Source organism: Triplophysa rosa, linkage group LG14 (genome assembly GCF_024868665.1).
Source record: "Triplophysa rosa linkage group LG14, Trosa_1v2, whole genome shotgun sequence".
Taxonomy (NCBI): domain Eukaryota; kingdom Metazoa; phylum Chordata; class Actinopteri; order Cypriniformes; family Nemacheilidae; genus Triplophysa; species Triplophysa rosa.
Genome location: NC_079903.1, coordinates 12179853 through 12193516, shown reverse-complemented (window position 1 = coordinate 12193516; position 13664 = coordinate 12179853). Strand labels below are relative to the sequence as shown.

Genomic DNA, 13664 nt, shown 5'->3' with positions numbered 1-13664 from the left:
CATTACCCGCAAGTTATAATAGCAGGCAGCAAATCATGGTTCATGGCTATTTAAAAAGGCCAAAATGACTAGAAATATATGAAACACAAGACTGTGTTGCACTCATCGAGACAGATATAAGGAGAAGAAGACAAGTTTAGATTACTTTTAATGAAGCATGGTCACACAATAAAGAATGGATATGCACAATGAGAATAAATAAGCAAAGTCTGCTTTGGCTATTGCAGAAAGAGAGAACAACAGAGTGTAAAGTTCACTAAGTACTGTGTGAAAGGTTGCTGAATTTAAAGAAAACAATTTGCAATTGAACAGCAGATGATTAACTACAAATGTATGTGTTCGTGGACTTTGAGGTAGTTTGTTCAAAGCAGACCGTTGCAAATAATATGCATTTTTTAATAGCCTATATAGTTACTTCTATCCATACACTCTGACAATCGATCTCTCTCTCAAATATGATCACAAAAACCTCATCAAAAACAATGAGGCGAAATGCATCAGGATGAATCTTTAGTGTATATGAATCTAGTGTATCTAGCTGTTGTTTCACTTTGCTGACTGGTTCTTCAAAGATTGAGAGAGGTGCTGGTTGTTATAGTTTTGTCATGTGGACAGTTTTCGGCATTCATCCTTTGGAAAACACTTTGTAGGGTTTCCAGAAAAGTCTCTGGGCTTTCTTCTCTGTAGACCTCACAGACTGGACATGACTTTCTTTTGTCCTTTAACTTAACATTGCATCATGTAAATGAGCAAGGCACAAATTATTACCTCAACCAGATACATTATTCAATAATCAGACTATTCTATTACTTCATCCACAATGAATAAAATCTCACCTTTGTGGTCAGTTTGTTGAGTATTCTTCGTAATTGAGAAAACCTGGTCTCAGACTGGATTTCAACCATTAAAACTTCCACTTCCAACTTAAAACATGTAAGTGTAGACTTTGAGCAGTTCTGCTAATGAAGATAACACAATGATAAACATGCACATATTGATTTACATCATATAATACAACTGATATAGACAACCTTTGTGGTCATGGTTTTACAAACTGCTGTTAAAGTGTTATACTGTATATTTATTTATTAAGTTTTATATATTTCTCTCTGTTTATTCCTGTTATATTTGGGTCATATATAGACCACTTCGGAAAACGTAAGCAATGCTGATCCAATGCTGGTCCAGAAGAACCTCCTGTTTACGTTTTTTTAACACTACACAAACATTTGAACAAAATACAACCCAATCAAAATATTTATGAATATCTTTAAAATTGAATTATATATGTAAATTATATTTGTAAATAAAACAAATAAAAATTAAAACGGAAGTGGAACAATGTTTACATCTTGCAAAGTGGTCTATATTTATCAACTAATTTAAGTCTATCTAAACTGTACCAGCTATAACAGACTAGTTTTTCCACAAAAATGTGGCAACAATATATTGGCTCTAATTGTAAATGAATAAAATGATGAATTAGTACACCAAATAAATAATACATACTCAGATTCAAATAGAACATTGATGATAAATGACAACGTGTAAAATCCCATACCTCAAAATCTGCTAGAGTTGGTGTGTATAGCATGCAACCATGTGTTTCCTGTTATATAAAAACATATACTGTAAGAATTGTGACCCTTACACTTGGACATTTTCAAAGAACAGCATGTAATATTTACAGTAGGCCTACATGAGGTAAAAGTATATATATATAAATACAGTATATAAATAAGATGTACCATCTTGCGCAACTCCACTGCAAACGTTGTCACTTCTGCTATACCTTCGTAACTGCATCCAAATTTAGGCCTAACGTTACACTTGATCTGTCTCGTTAATATGATGACCACATACAGAAACAATGAAGCCGAATGCATGGAATAGTGGAGAAGATTTGTCTTTATAACAAACATGCTCCAGTCCTCTCACACCACGAGATTCTTCATCAGGTCTGCTAGGAAGGATTCTAAAAGGTTACATTTCCCTCCTACATCTTCCATTTGTTATTAGGCACATAGTGGAGCACATGTCTTAAGACGCTCACATTTGTCTCCATTCTAATAAAACATAAGAAAAAACAAGGACAGAATTACCAGAGTCAATGTAGAAAAGAGAAACAAATCACAAATATATTAGTGTGCGTGTCAATGTTATTATTTATTCGTACACTGTAAAAAAACGAGTTTGCCAATACATTAGTTAACTAATAGGCTTCTGTTGAATTAACTAAAAATTAAAGCAACCGGGTAACTTATTTGATGTCAGTTGAACCAACAACAACAACAACAAACAAATACTTTGTTACTGTGTTCATTCTCAGTAGAGAGCTTGCATAACATTTCGCGAAGCCTGCTGCAATGACAGCATGCATTGTTAATTTCGTAAATTGTTAATATTGTTAATCTGGCATTACAAGAAGGCTACTCATGGTACCGCGGTCCTGCACCTTTTGCACTTGTTACAATTTGTACCGACTTACCTCGATCAACATTTGTAAGGAATGGCGTAAATGCCAAATAGACAAAACGGCAGATCCATCATCATTATGCAGAATAGCGAATGTCATCTGTCCCAATTCTTGTATTACTCCAAACTTATGCAAAACCAACAATTAAACGTTTTATTAGCGTCCACTTTCAGTTGAAGTGACGTGAACAGCTGTAAATCCAAATGTATCCCAGCGTACCCAGATGCACCTTCATGAGCAGTATCCAACCCTACAGCGAAGCCTTTCGACAAAGCATGAGAGCGATTCAGTGACTTTATATGCAGCCTCGTCATTGGGCTGGACTGCGCTGTCTTTGCGGTTCGTTATCTGCACTGGAGCCTCCAAAAATGAAAGTACTGTGTATGACTTGACAACTCTACGGAACTGGTTAATTAATAATACTTTATGGAGATAAGTCAAGTTATATTGTTCAAGGATATTTATTAGGACATTTAAACAATGGGAGTTGAAATAAAACACTATTAAAAGACAAAATTGAGAAAATAAAATAAATAAATTATCTCACCAGTGCTCATTTTATCTGTTCATCTGCAAGATCCGGTTGCTATTTTGGCACTTGTTGATTTTGGCTGATCTGTGGTCACACTCTCACTGGATAATTTCCGTCTATATCTGAGAGATGTGTGTGTGTGTGTGTGTGTGTGTGTGTGTGTGTGTGTGTGTGTGTGTGTGTGTGTGTGTGTGTGTGTGTGTGTGTGTGTGTGTGTGNTGTGTGTGTGTGTGTGTGTGTGTGTGATTTATCCCGCCATCTGATATAAATTCAGCCAAATGCGTAATTTGCGGGTGGGACATGTCCCCACCACTTTTTGGAAGAAATGAAGAAATGCTTGCGGAAGGTGTGTATTGTTTAGGGGCCATTAACATCTAAAACTCGTGGAAAACGCAGGGTGCGCCGCTTCTCACCATCTCCCGTTGCTCACACTCGTAATGAAGTTTGCGGAAGACAGAGAAAATAGTAGAAAAATGCGTGCATCATCCAAAAACGCGTAAACCAATAAACAAGTGACATTTTTAGTCATAGGAATAAACAGTTTCTAAGTGTAATGCACCGCAACAGCCAAGTGACCTTCCCCAGTGACATGTCGAAAAGAGGAGTAGCCAATTGACGAACCGCCCATATGATAAATATTCCCAATTTCGCGTAATTCACTCTGGTCATTCGTCAGGGCCACACCCATTTTCTTTCAAAGTTGGGGTGACGATATCGTATACATTCACATAAGGTATAAAAATTACAAAGATTCTGAGTCTGACTTTATTTCATTATTTGAAGGATGCACACATTATAAAATGTGGTTATCGTTTATGCGGTTGTTTTCAAGGGCAGCATGATTCAATTGTATATAGAAACTTAACAGACACATAGTTAGACATAGTAACAGGTTTTATTAAGTACAAATAGCACAGGGCACATTTTTCCCATACAGTGTGACAATCATTGCATTTCTGAGAGGAAGAACAGAGACCATTTTTTAAATATATTTGGTTAAGCATATATTTGGCACATATTCTGACAAGCATTATGCGTAAAAGCCACTAAAAATCGGAGTCATTTTTAGATTTTATGAATTTCTTTCATCTTGTGATGGACTGTCCAGAATGAATTCTAACTGCCTCCCGAGATGCTGGGACAGGCTTCAGCCCCCAATAATGACTCTTTTGTCCTGATTTTCCCCTTACATTCTTGCTCAAGTGGAGCTGGGCATTAACAGTTTTCTTTACAAATCAATACTTGTGTAATAAAAATACAAAATCAAAACAAAAAAAGGATCTTTGCCAGTTAATCCTAGAGAACATTACTAAGGCATGATGGAATGCTTTTTCACTGTACAGCGAACATTTTTATCCATACCAGAGATCAAATCCGATGTTTTGGTCTTTTGGTGTTCTGATTGACATCAGTTAATCAGTTAACATCAGCGATTTGTGTTCCCTTGTTTTCAAATGTCATATTGACCACATTTCATATAGAAAAGTAATGGAAATGAATTAGATTTTAACATGCACAAGAATGTTTTGTCTGAAACACAAATTTACAGACACGTCTGGACATCAGAGAAAAATGTGCAAAACCAAGAAACAAGAGTTAAAGGGGAACTCCACCCAAAAATGAAATTCTGCCATTAATTACTCTCCCTCAAGTAGTTTAACATCCCTAGGACCTCCGTTTTTCCCCAGAACGCAAATTAAGCTAGTTTTGGAAGCTTTCTGACTCCTCCATAGATTGCAACGCAACCAAACTTCAAACTTGCGACTCCGGTGGTTCAGTAGTAATTAATATAATGTGACGAGGATTTTTGTGCACAAACAAACAAAACTAACGACTATATTAAAAATCTTCCTGATTTGAGTGTTAGTTTCCAGCGCGCGTTCCGCAGAGCCACACACTGGGGCGGCCTGGGAAGCAAAAACGGCCCTGGAGTTTTCGGCCCACATCTGCCCTCCACCATTTCTTTCCATGGGGGGTGGGGGGGTGTTTGATTGCATCGGCCATCCACCATTTCTGTTGACGAGGGGGGGGGGGATGTGGTGTTGGATGTAGCGTGTCATTGCGTTACATGTATACGTGTCCGTCTTGCTAATGCCTTCGCGTTGCGTGCATTCCGTCTGTCTGGCCCAAGCATTCCGGCCTCATACATTAGCGGGCCACCGGGAAAAGTTGCGATACTGCAGATGGCCGGTCCGCCCCTGGTCATGGCCGTAGGCCGTCGGTGGGACGGCCGTTCTGGACTTTGACAGAATGTCCGACTGGTCAGTCTGCCCTTGGCCACACACAGACATCCGGTGTTAGCATCGCTCGACATATGCGCATTCTGACGTAGAGCCTGTGTGGTCGAGTGATGCTGACACCGGATGCACTGTCATGTGGCTCGTGTGTTTGGTTGCGTCAGAAAGCTTCCAAAACTTCCAAAACTACCTTAATTTGCGTTCTGGGGAAAAACGGAGGTCCTAGGGATGTTAAACTACTGGAGGGTGAGTAATTAATGGCAGAATTTTCATTTTTGGGCGGAGTTCCCCTTTAAGTGCCAGAAAACAACTACTTCATAAATAAGAGTTCTGCATATATCACAGAAACTGAAAGCCTTTGATGACAGAGGCTTTGGTTCACACAATACATTTGTATATTACATAGTCTTAAACATCTTAAAAAAAGAAATAAAATTACACTGCAGAAAAAAACAAACATTTTATTGACATTTTACTGGTATTCTGGCCAGAATAAAGCACCTGCTGTAATTGAGGGATTTAAAAATATAATCACTGGCCATAGCAAAGTCAATTGGCTGACACCCGTATTTTGTCATTCTTACATCCTCATTTAGTCCGAATGAAGTGATCCTTGATCTCCTACCACCACCAAGTTGCAGCTATTGATGCTGACCCTTCTTCTGTTCTGGCTGTCTGTCACAGGTGCCAGTGTTTGAGTCAGGCTTACTTGTGCATTACTAAAGGAAGCTATCCTCCCACTTCCTGCAATTTGCAAGTTTACAGTGGTGGCGTAGCTTGTTTTGAAAGTTGTTTTAGCCCCTTGACTGGGAACATCGTCCTTTGTTTTGTTCTCACTTGTGAACTGAATGGCAATGTCTTTCTCACAGTCAGGGCTGGTTTGACCAACATAGGGACAAATCAGGGTGCTCCGACACGTAGTTTCTGCTAACTTTATATCATCTTGCTCTGTCGTTGTGCAGGACAATGTATCAGTTTCAACACCGGGCTCTGTGTTATATTTTGACAACAGATCATGTACATCTGGCCATGCAATGCTTGTGAAATGTTTTCCGCTAGTTGTTATTCTAACAGGTGAAAGAGGTCCGGGACTGATAGAGGATGGGCTACCGCTGTATGAACCCCCACAAGGACTTGTTAACCCTGATTCAGAACCCACTGACCATCGTCCCCTTTCTGCCCAAGATCTGCGTTCATGTCTAGCTGGACTGGGTGGCCTATCACCTAAAGTAACGAAAGGGAAACTACTTCCTCTCAGCCTCCGCTGGATCTGAGGAACACTCGCTGAACACAAAGGCGTGCCTGATGGAGCAGGCGACACGATTCTGGTTCCTCTTTGTGTGGTGTTTGCCTCCGCTGTTGTTGGTGAGGATGGATTTGTTAATGAGGGATTCCTAGGCTGTGGGTTAGCAAAGCCCCATACGCTTGTTGGAATGCCAATAGGGGGAGGAGAGATGATTCTGGGGCTCTGACAGGGTGACAGTGAATAAACAGATGATGATCTTGACAGTTCCAAACAAAGAGGGGTAAAAAAGCCGGCTCCACCTTGTCTGGGGGTTCGTGGATTAGGTGGTTTTGTTACCAAGTGAATGCCGTGGCTTTGGGCAGGTGGAGGGGAGCAAATTCGGGTGATCGGAGATGGGCAAACAGAGTGGGATGGAGATTGCACACGAGAGCTGGGTTCAGAGAACGGAAAGGGCCGAGCCACCCTGTTGTGCAGTGTTGCTCGTTGAGGATCGTGGAAATAAGAGGATTCGCCAACATTTGCATGTGTCGCTTTTTTGTGGTTGGTGGCCCACCCGTTATCGCTCAAACTGTTGTTATTGTTGTTATTTCCATTCAAGCTGGTGTAAGGATTCTGCTCACGAGAAGTTGAGCTTTGGCTTTTAGCAGAAGGGATTGAATTGAGACAAACTGGAGGTGAAGGAGATATCGATCGTTGACTGCGATAAGGAGGAGTGGACTGAACTGTTGTCGGGCTGGATCGAAGGCTGTTTGATCTGAAGGGGGATGGAGAGGACTTTGAAGGTTGACTACCTATTCCAGTGCTGGATGTGTACTCAAAACTGGGCTCCACACTTGACTCCAGTGTGATGGATTTAGGAGATGATGACCGCAGTCTCATAGATGAAGTGGGGAGGGGAGAAGGGGAGTTTACGGGTGAAGGAGCAGTCTGGAGATGTGCACCCTTCTTGGCCATGCTTTGAATTGTCTGACTGATACAAGAGGCAGCAAGAGACTTTTTAAGAGCAGAGTGTGTTAAGGAAGGTCTGGTGTTTTGGGAACCTCTAATAGGAGAGGGTGAGCGCATTCGCAGATTGGAGCTGAAGGCAGAAGGTGGTTTCATATCTAGTGGACGTCCACAGCCAAAGGGAGGCTTATCATTAAGAGTCTGAGAGAAAGATTGCCGGTGAGGTTGGAGATCAGGAACGGAAGGATCCTGAATCTGTTCCTCAGTGTGGAGTGAAGTATGTGGTGGTCTGAAAAGCAAGTCAAAGGTGAGATGTGAAAATCAAACTTAATGTATATTCATAGTTTACTTTACAATCTAACAAAATATCAACTCATTCAAACTAAGTTCATACCTTTGGGGATTTGTTGGTAAAGATGATGTATTCCAACTGGCGATGGGACTTCTTTTTCCTGTGGTGGATGGTAGATTAGGTGGTCTTTGGTTAGTAAACTGTGTAAGCTCATTCAATGCCGGTGGATCTAGAGAGGATGTAGAAGGTGAGCTTAGGTTGTCTTTGACATCCAGAGGACTACACTTGCCACATGAACCTAGCAAAGGTGCCACTTGTGTTGAAGTTTTAGCCTCTTGTGCCAGACAATGTGACTGATCCGAAATGATTACTGTGGTTGGAACACAGCTGTCGAAGGAGACTGATGACTGGAATGGGTGACATACATCTACATTATCTTCAGAGAACACCAATTTACTACTGCCCATGGTTTCAGCATCAACACATGCCTGCTGAAATGTTAAATGTTGCTTTTCATCATGTTTAGTATCCGTTGATGATTGCAACATCAGTTTTACACTTTCACTGGGCTTTACAACTAAATCATTTTCCTCCTCTACCCCATGAGTCACTTCGGAATGTTTAATGACTAATGGATCAGTAAAAAGGACACTTGTAGACTCAGAATTGTTCACAAAATTAGGTGTCTCCTCTTGAAATATCTGTCTTTGATGCCCTTCTTCAGTCATATTTATTTCAATGGATTTGTCATCATCATTTATACGTTTCTCTTGAGGAGAATGTGGCATGTTGTCAGCATGCTGGGCTAATGGTAATCCACAGGGGTTGAATGCCATTTGTGGATCAGCTCGGTCCTGCGCTTCAGAATAATTCGGGAGTGATTCATCTCCTTGGAAATCTTTTTTGTCTAAGAGAGACTCACATGTTTCCAATGAGCTCTCAATATGATTTGTGGTCACAGAGACCTGTGATTCCACAACAGTTTTTCTTTCTGATAACACTTGAACTGAAGATTCAACAGAAGAAAAAGACAATGTATTAGATTCAACGGATGAGATCTCCTGGGGAGGCCCAATGAGATTACAATAATTTTCTTGATGATATTTTGTAGTCAGTTGCTCCCTTATAATGATGTGACCAAGCGGTTCAGAAGGTGGAAGTACTGATGACTCTATAAGATCTGTCAAACAACAATACAAATATGTAAGGGTCTTCAATCAACATTTTATTCAACAAAGATCACAATTTACCCATATACTGTACTCACCCGGTTGACAGATTATTCTCACATCCGCCTGGTGCATCTGTCGCTCAGATTTGGGTGGGCCGCTCACTGTTCCCTCCACTGACCATTTTCCCCTACTCGCTCGTGTTCTCTTTTGATGTAGCGGCACCTTCATGCTGCTTGCCTTGGCGGTGTACATGCGTGCAAGCATTTGCACTTTATTCAGAATCTTTTCTGAGTTCTCCACCAAGCATTGGTTGACTGGTCCACCCTCAAAAAATCCCAAATCTGGTACCTCTGCCATTCCTTCGTAAAGGGTATGGCTACATGAAACCAACTTGCCACCGGGCCGAGACCATCGGCCGACTTTAATCTGACTGGGAAGGCTATCCAGGCTTCCATTTGGAGACATCTGAGATCTGGTTCTACCAACACACTGAAGAGATTTATCAGCTTTTTCTGTTGTCAGCAAATTAGATGGAGTGGAAGTATCTTCATCACATTGTGAAAGTTCAGACTGTGGTACTAAACCCATTACGCAATTTATGGATGTCTCTTTTTCAAGTGTATCTGTAGGTTCAGCAGAACTGTTTTCTTTCACGGTTGAGAGATTGTTCTGAGACTCTTCAACCATTTTCTCTTTCTCCTTCCAAAGCTTCATGCAGGGAGTAAAATCACAAATCTGTTCCTCCCTTTCAACGTCTGACCTGCTGTCTAATTTTTCTTCTTGTTCTCGGCTAACATCTGAAAGGGACCAAGGAGAGGCTGTATCAGCAGATTCCTGATGGTTGGTCATCTCGGTTTGGTTTGTCTTTGGGAGTAGTGAACATGTTGAATCATTTTCAGTACACTCAGAACAACCTCTGTCAGAGTCCACCAGGCTCTCTTGCCGTACACAAACATTGAATCGAGACACAGAATCCTTTACTAGACCTGTAGGAATTTGAGAGAAGCTGTTTCTACGTGTCACCTGACCCTCCTCCACAACTGCCTCTGCTGCCTCATAATAACTGCGTATTTTCTCAATAATCTGCCTGTCACTTCTGGTCAGCTTTTGCTCTGCCTCCTCTTTGGGTACCAGAGAGCTGTCAGTTGCTTTTAATGTGGTAGATACATGATCAGGAGTTGACTTGGCCTCACATGATGTGTCATTAGTGGTTTTGTCCAGATTATATAATAGGTGAGGCGCTTCACTTTTAGTAAAAGTGTCCACTGTGTCTTCACACTCCTTTTGGCTTAGCGGCATGACGATTTCATGTTTGGATGAATCATTGTGACCGAGCTCTGTCAGTTTGTCTGACTGATTCACTTCTTTGTAGTTGTGCATTGGTGATGATGATCTCTCAGGGTGCTCTACTGGAGAATAATTTGCTTCATCGGATGGATGGTTGTCTTCGGTTTTGTCTGACCCATCATCTACAAAAGTTTCTATCTCTGATCTATTAAGATTGATTATCTGATGCTCGTCATCATTTCTCTCAGGTACCAGTGGCTCGGATTCGTCTAACTGTTGTACCTCTAAAGGCTTGACTTCCAAAGATTCTGGAGTCGACTGGCACTATGGTAGAAAGAAAGCAAGAAAAACTTAGTAGAAATTCCTTTCCCAATTGACTTTGTCAGAAATAAAAATGAAAAATAATATTAAATAGTTGAAAAATAGGAAAAACATAAATAAACATACAATTTCAGACGATAACTCTGCCATCCCTTCTCGAGCGCGGCTCTGGTTAATAAACTGCATGATTTCTTCCGTAATAGACAGTGTTGGTGGTGGAGGGAGTGGGGTCAAATCATCGTCATCTTGACATAAGGCCAGATCATCATGACCAGATTCAACTTCAATGACAGATGATGCCAGCGTACTGGTACTACATGAGGAGCCAATGCTGTCAGCCTGCGGGCATAACTCCCCTTCACTGCCAGACTGCATAAATATACAAAAATAGGTAATGTTTCTGTAATATCACAGTTACAGTACATGTTATACAGCTATGATATCAATTATGTAAAGATGGATGCATTGAAAAGTAAGAAAATGTTTATTTAATACTAAATGTAAGCAAATATCATTCTTATTTACCTTCATAGAAACTGGATTTAGTGACAGGTAGAGCCGTGGCAGACCGGAATTGGGGAAAAATGGGAACAAAAATAATAAAAAAGTATACTCTTTTTAGAAACCTTTCTCTGATTTGCTTAATAGGTAAAAAGGTAAAATAAAAAGTATCTTAGTCTATATAAAAAGAAACATTACAATAGCAAAAAATGTTTTTATTAAATTAACGTAATTTAGGCAATATCATTACTGTTTAAACCTATACAGTAAAAAAATAGTTTTTTAAATGTTATTAAAAAAGTTAAATTAAAGAATTCAACTGTCAATTTAGGTGTAAATATACATGAAAAAGGTGATTTTACTATACAAAAGAAGCTTTTTGCGTTTTTTTCTGGCTCCCCAGCAGCCAGAATGTTACATTTTACAGGTATATTTTTTATAGAGTCTTATCAATAATACACACATTAACATAATAATAAAGAAAATAATAAAATAAAAAAACATGCAAAAAAGTTACACTCACCCCTTTGCTGAAATGCAGATTCTATATCTTTGGCAGGGGCTTTGGGAACACAGAAATTAATCAGATTTAAATCATATATTATTTATGCATATCACTCTTACTCTATATTATATATATATATGTATATAACAGGAGATAATTATATAAAATCTGAATATATAGTTATAAATCCTGAATATATAAATGTAAATCCAAATATATTGTTATAAGTGTGAATATATGGTTATAAGTCCAAACTTTACATTTTAATTTGAATTGTGTCAGTATTATTGCGTGAGCATTAATAAAAAAACCTTTGTAAAATGATTTTGCAAATTCTTTTTCACATTTGACTTTTCATTTTCATATTGGCAGTCTTGCCTTGAGATTTTATGGAAAATTAAATGTCAAATCACCAATTGCATTTTCTTTTTCAATTTGACAGGGACAACGCATTGTCAGTGTAAAAATGAAAATGAAAATAAAATCATTTCATTTTATTTTTCATTTTGGCACATATTGTGCGCACAGTTGTGTATAATGAACTTGTTAATATGGTTTTCATTTTCATCGTTTAATTAATTTATTTAAATTTGGAAGGATTTACCTTCCATACGAGCGCATCTCTGACTCCGCAGTTTGATGGACAGATGTACCCTGCGATTGTCCGCGTGTCTCTTGTCTATCACATGCTGCTGCTAAAGTGTCAATATAATCACTGTTCGCCAGCAGATTGTTAACAATCTTCCTAGCCCTCTCAGCCATGACTAATTCTGACGAAAACTAAACAACTATGTTAAGGGCTGTTGGGGACCTTCTTGCACAGTCTGGCACTTTGGACAGCCTTTTGTAAAATAGCAGTTTGTTCCAATAATACATTACTTTTTAATTTAATAGTGAAATATTTGCCCTTAATATTGTGCCTACTTTTTCATTAACACAAAAATAAAAAAAAGTTAATGTCTGTCTAATTACATGCCCGATCATAAACATGTTTTTACTGAGATATAGTCAATAAATATATATTCAGGATTTACATTTATATATTCATGGTTTACATTTATATATTCTTAATTTACATTTAAATATTCAGGATTTACATTTATATATTCAAACTTATAACTATATATTCAGATTTACATTTATATATTCAAGATTTACATTTATATATTCAAACTTATAACTGTATATTCAGACTTATAACTATATATTTGGATTTACATTTATATATTCAGGGTTTACATTTATATATTCAGGGTTTACATTTATATATTCAGACTTATAACTATATATTTGGATTTACATTTATATATTCAGACTTATAACTATTCAGACTTATAATCATATATTCACACTTATAATAATATATTCGGATTTACATTTATATATTCAGGATTTATAACTATATATTCAGATTTTATATAATTATTTCCTGTTTAACCCCCCATCATTTTTTTTAAAGAAGAAACTGACCGGACTGTCTTCTCCCACGTCTGTATGGCAGATTTCCCTCTAATAGGAGTGGAAGGCATTTCCTGGCTTTCTCAGGGGTGTATATGAATTCTGGTGGTTCTGTAATAAGTATACGACTTTTATGAGAATATAAATCATGCATCTGAGTATGTGAAGTGTTAGCTGGCAGCTGGCATTTTATAGATTTCTATATGAACACTACATGTCAGACCTGATTGCCTTCTTCCTCTGTGATAATTCTGAACCTCATCCATTCTCGGAGAAGGCATTGGCTTTCTTAATGGCTCTTGATCAAACTGTGGGGCTAAGCATCATAGAAAACATGAATACTCTACAGCAATGAAACTGCTCTACCATAATCCAAGTTCATAGGAATGCTAAAAATACGTACATTGACAGAAGCTGTCACCTAGAACCTGTCTTGCCTGCAAAACATGAAAAGAAATCTGTCGTTCATACACATACAAAGCCAAAGTTTCACAAGCGCATAAATAAACTACTGTATAACTGAACTGCTTATAAGTGGCTCTTTGAAATATTTGATTTGTGTTTGCATGTCATTTCGACTTAAACTAATACAATATTTTGTGTGAAAATAAGCAGGATAAATTATCCGCTTTATGTTGGGGTCTTACTAAACTTCATCTCTCCCGTAATGATTTATGAGCTGACATTTAAAA

The 13664-nt window shown here is 38.6% G+C and overlaps 3 protein-coding genes across 3 annotated transcripts in view; all 3 read right to left on the bottom strand.

Annotated features, from left to right (window-relative positions):
* Positions 1 to 68: 68 nt before the first annotated feature.
* On the bottom strand, positions 69 to 3139 carry il15l (interleukin 15, like). Its single transcript, XM_057350936.1, is given in 5 exon segments — positions 69 to 725; positions 837 to 959; positions 1562 to 1609; positions 1749 to 2066; positions 3024 to 3139. Coding segments are annotated over 4 exon segments (591 nt in total). The 5' UTR covers positions 2010 to 2066; positions 3024 to 3139; the 3' UTR covers positions 69 to 566.
* Positions 3140 to 5448: 2309 nt separating this feature from the next.
* Positions 5449 to 11166, bottom strand: LOC130564737 (uncharacterized). The gene is made up of 5 exons (XM_057351089.1): positions 11034 to 11166; positions 10635 to 10877; positions 8996 to 10511; positions 7831 to 8908; positions 5449 to 7725 (listed from the first exon to the last, which is right to left on the bottom strand). The coding sequence occupies exons 1-5, from the start codon at positions 11037 to 11039 to the stop codon at positions 5838 to 5840; spliced, it is 4731 nt and encodes a 1576-aa protein (XP_057207072.1). The 5' UTR covers positions 11040 to 11166; the 3' UTR covers positions 5449 to 5837.
* Positions 11040 to 13664, bottom strand: part of LOC130564738 (pleckstrin homology domain-containing family G member 2-like) — a gene marked incomplete at its 3' end in the record, with an annotated part of 38115 nt that continues 35490 nt past the window's right edge. Inside the window, exons 12-16 of the mRNA XM_057351091.1 lie at positions 13376 to 13409; positions 13196 to 13288; positions 12985 to 13083; positions 11533 to 11571; positions 11040 to 11044 (exon numbers count right to left, since the gene is read on the bottom strand). Of these exons, the coding sequence (XP_057207074.1) occupies positions 11040 to 11044; positions 11533 to 11571; positions 12985 to 13083; positions 13196 to 13288; positions 13376 to 13409 (270 nt within the window). The remainder of the gene's footprint in view (positions 11045 to 11532; positions 11572 to 12984; positions 13084 to 13195; positions 13289 to 13375; positions 13410 to 13664) is intronic.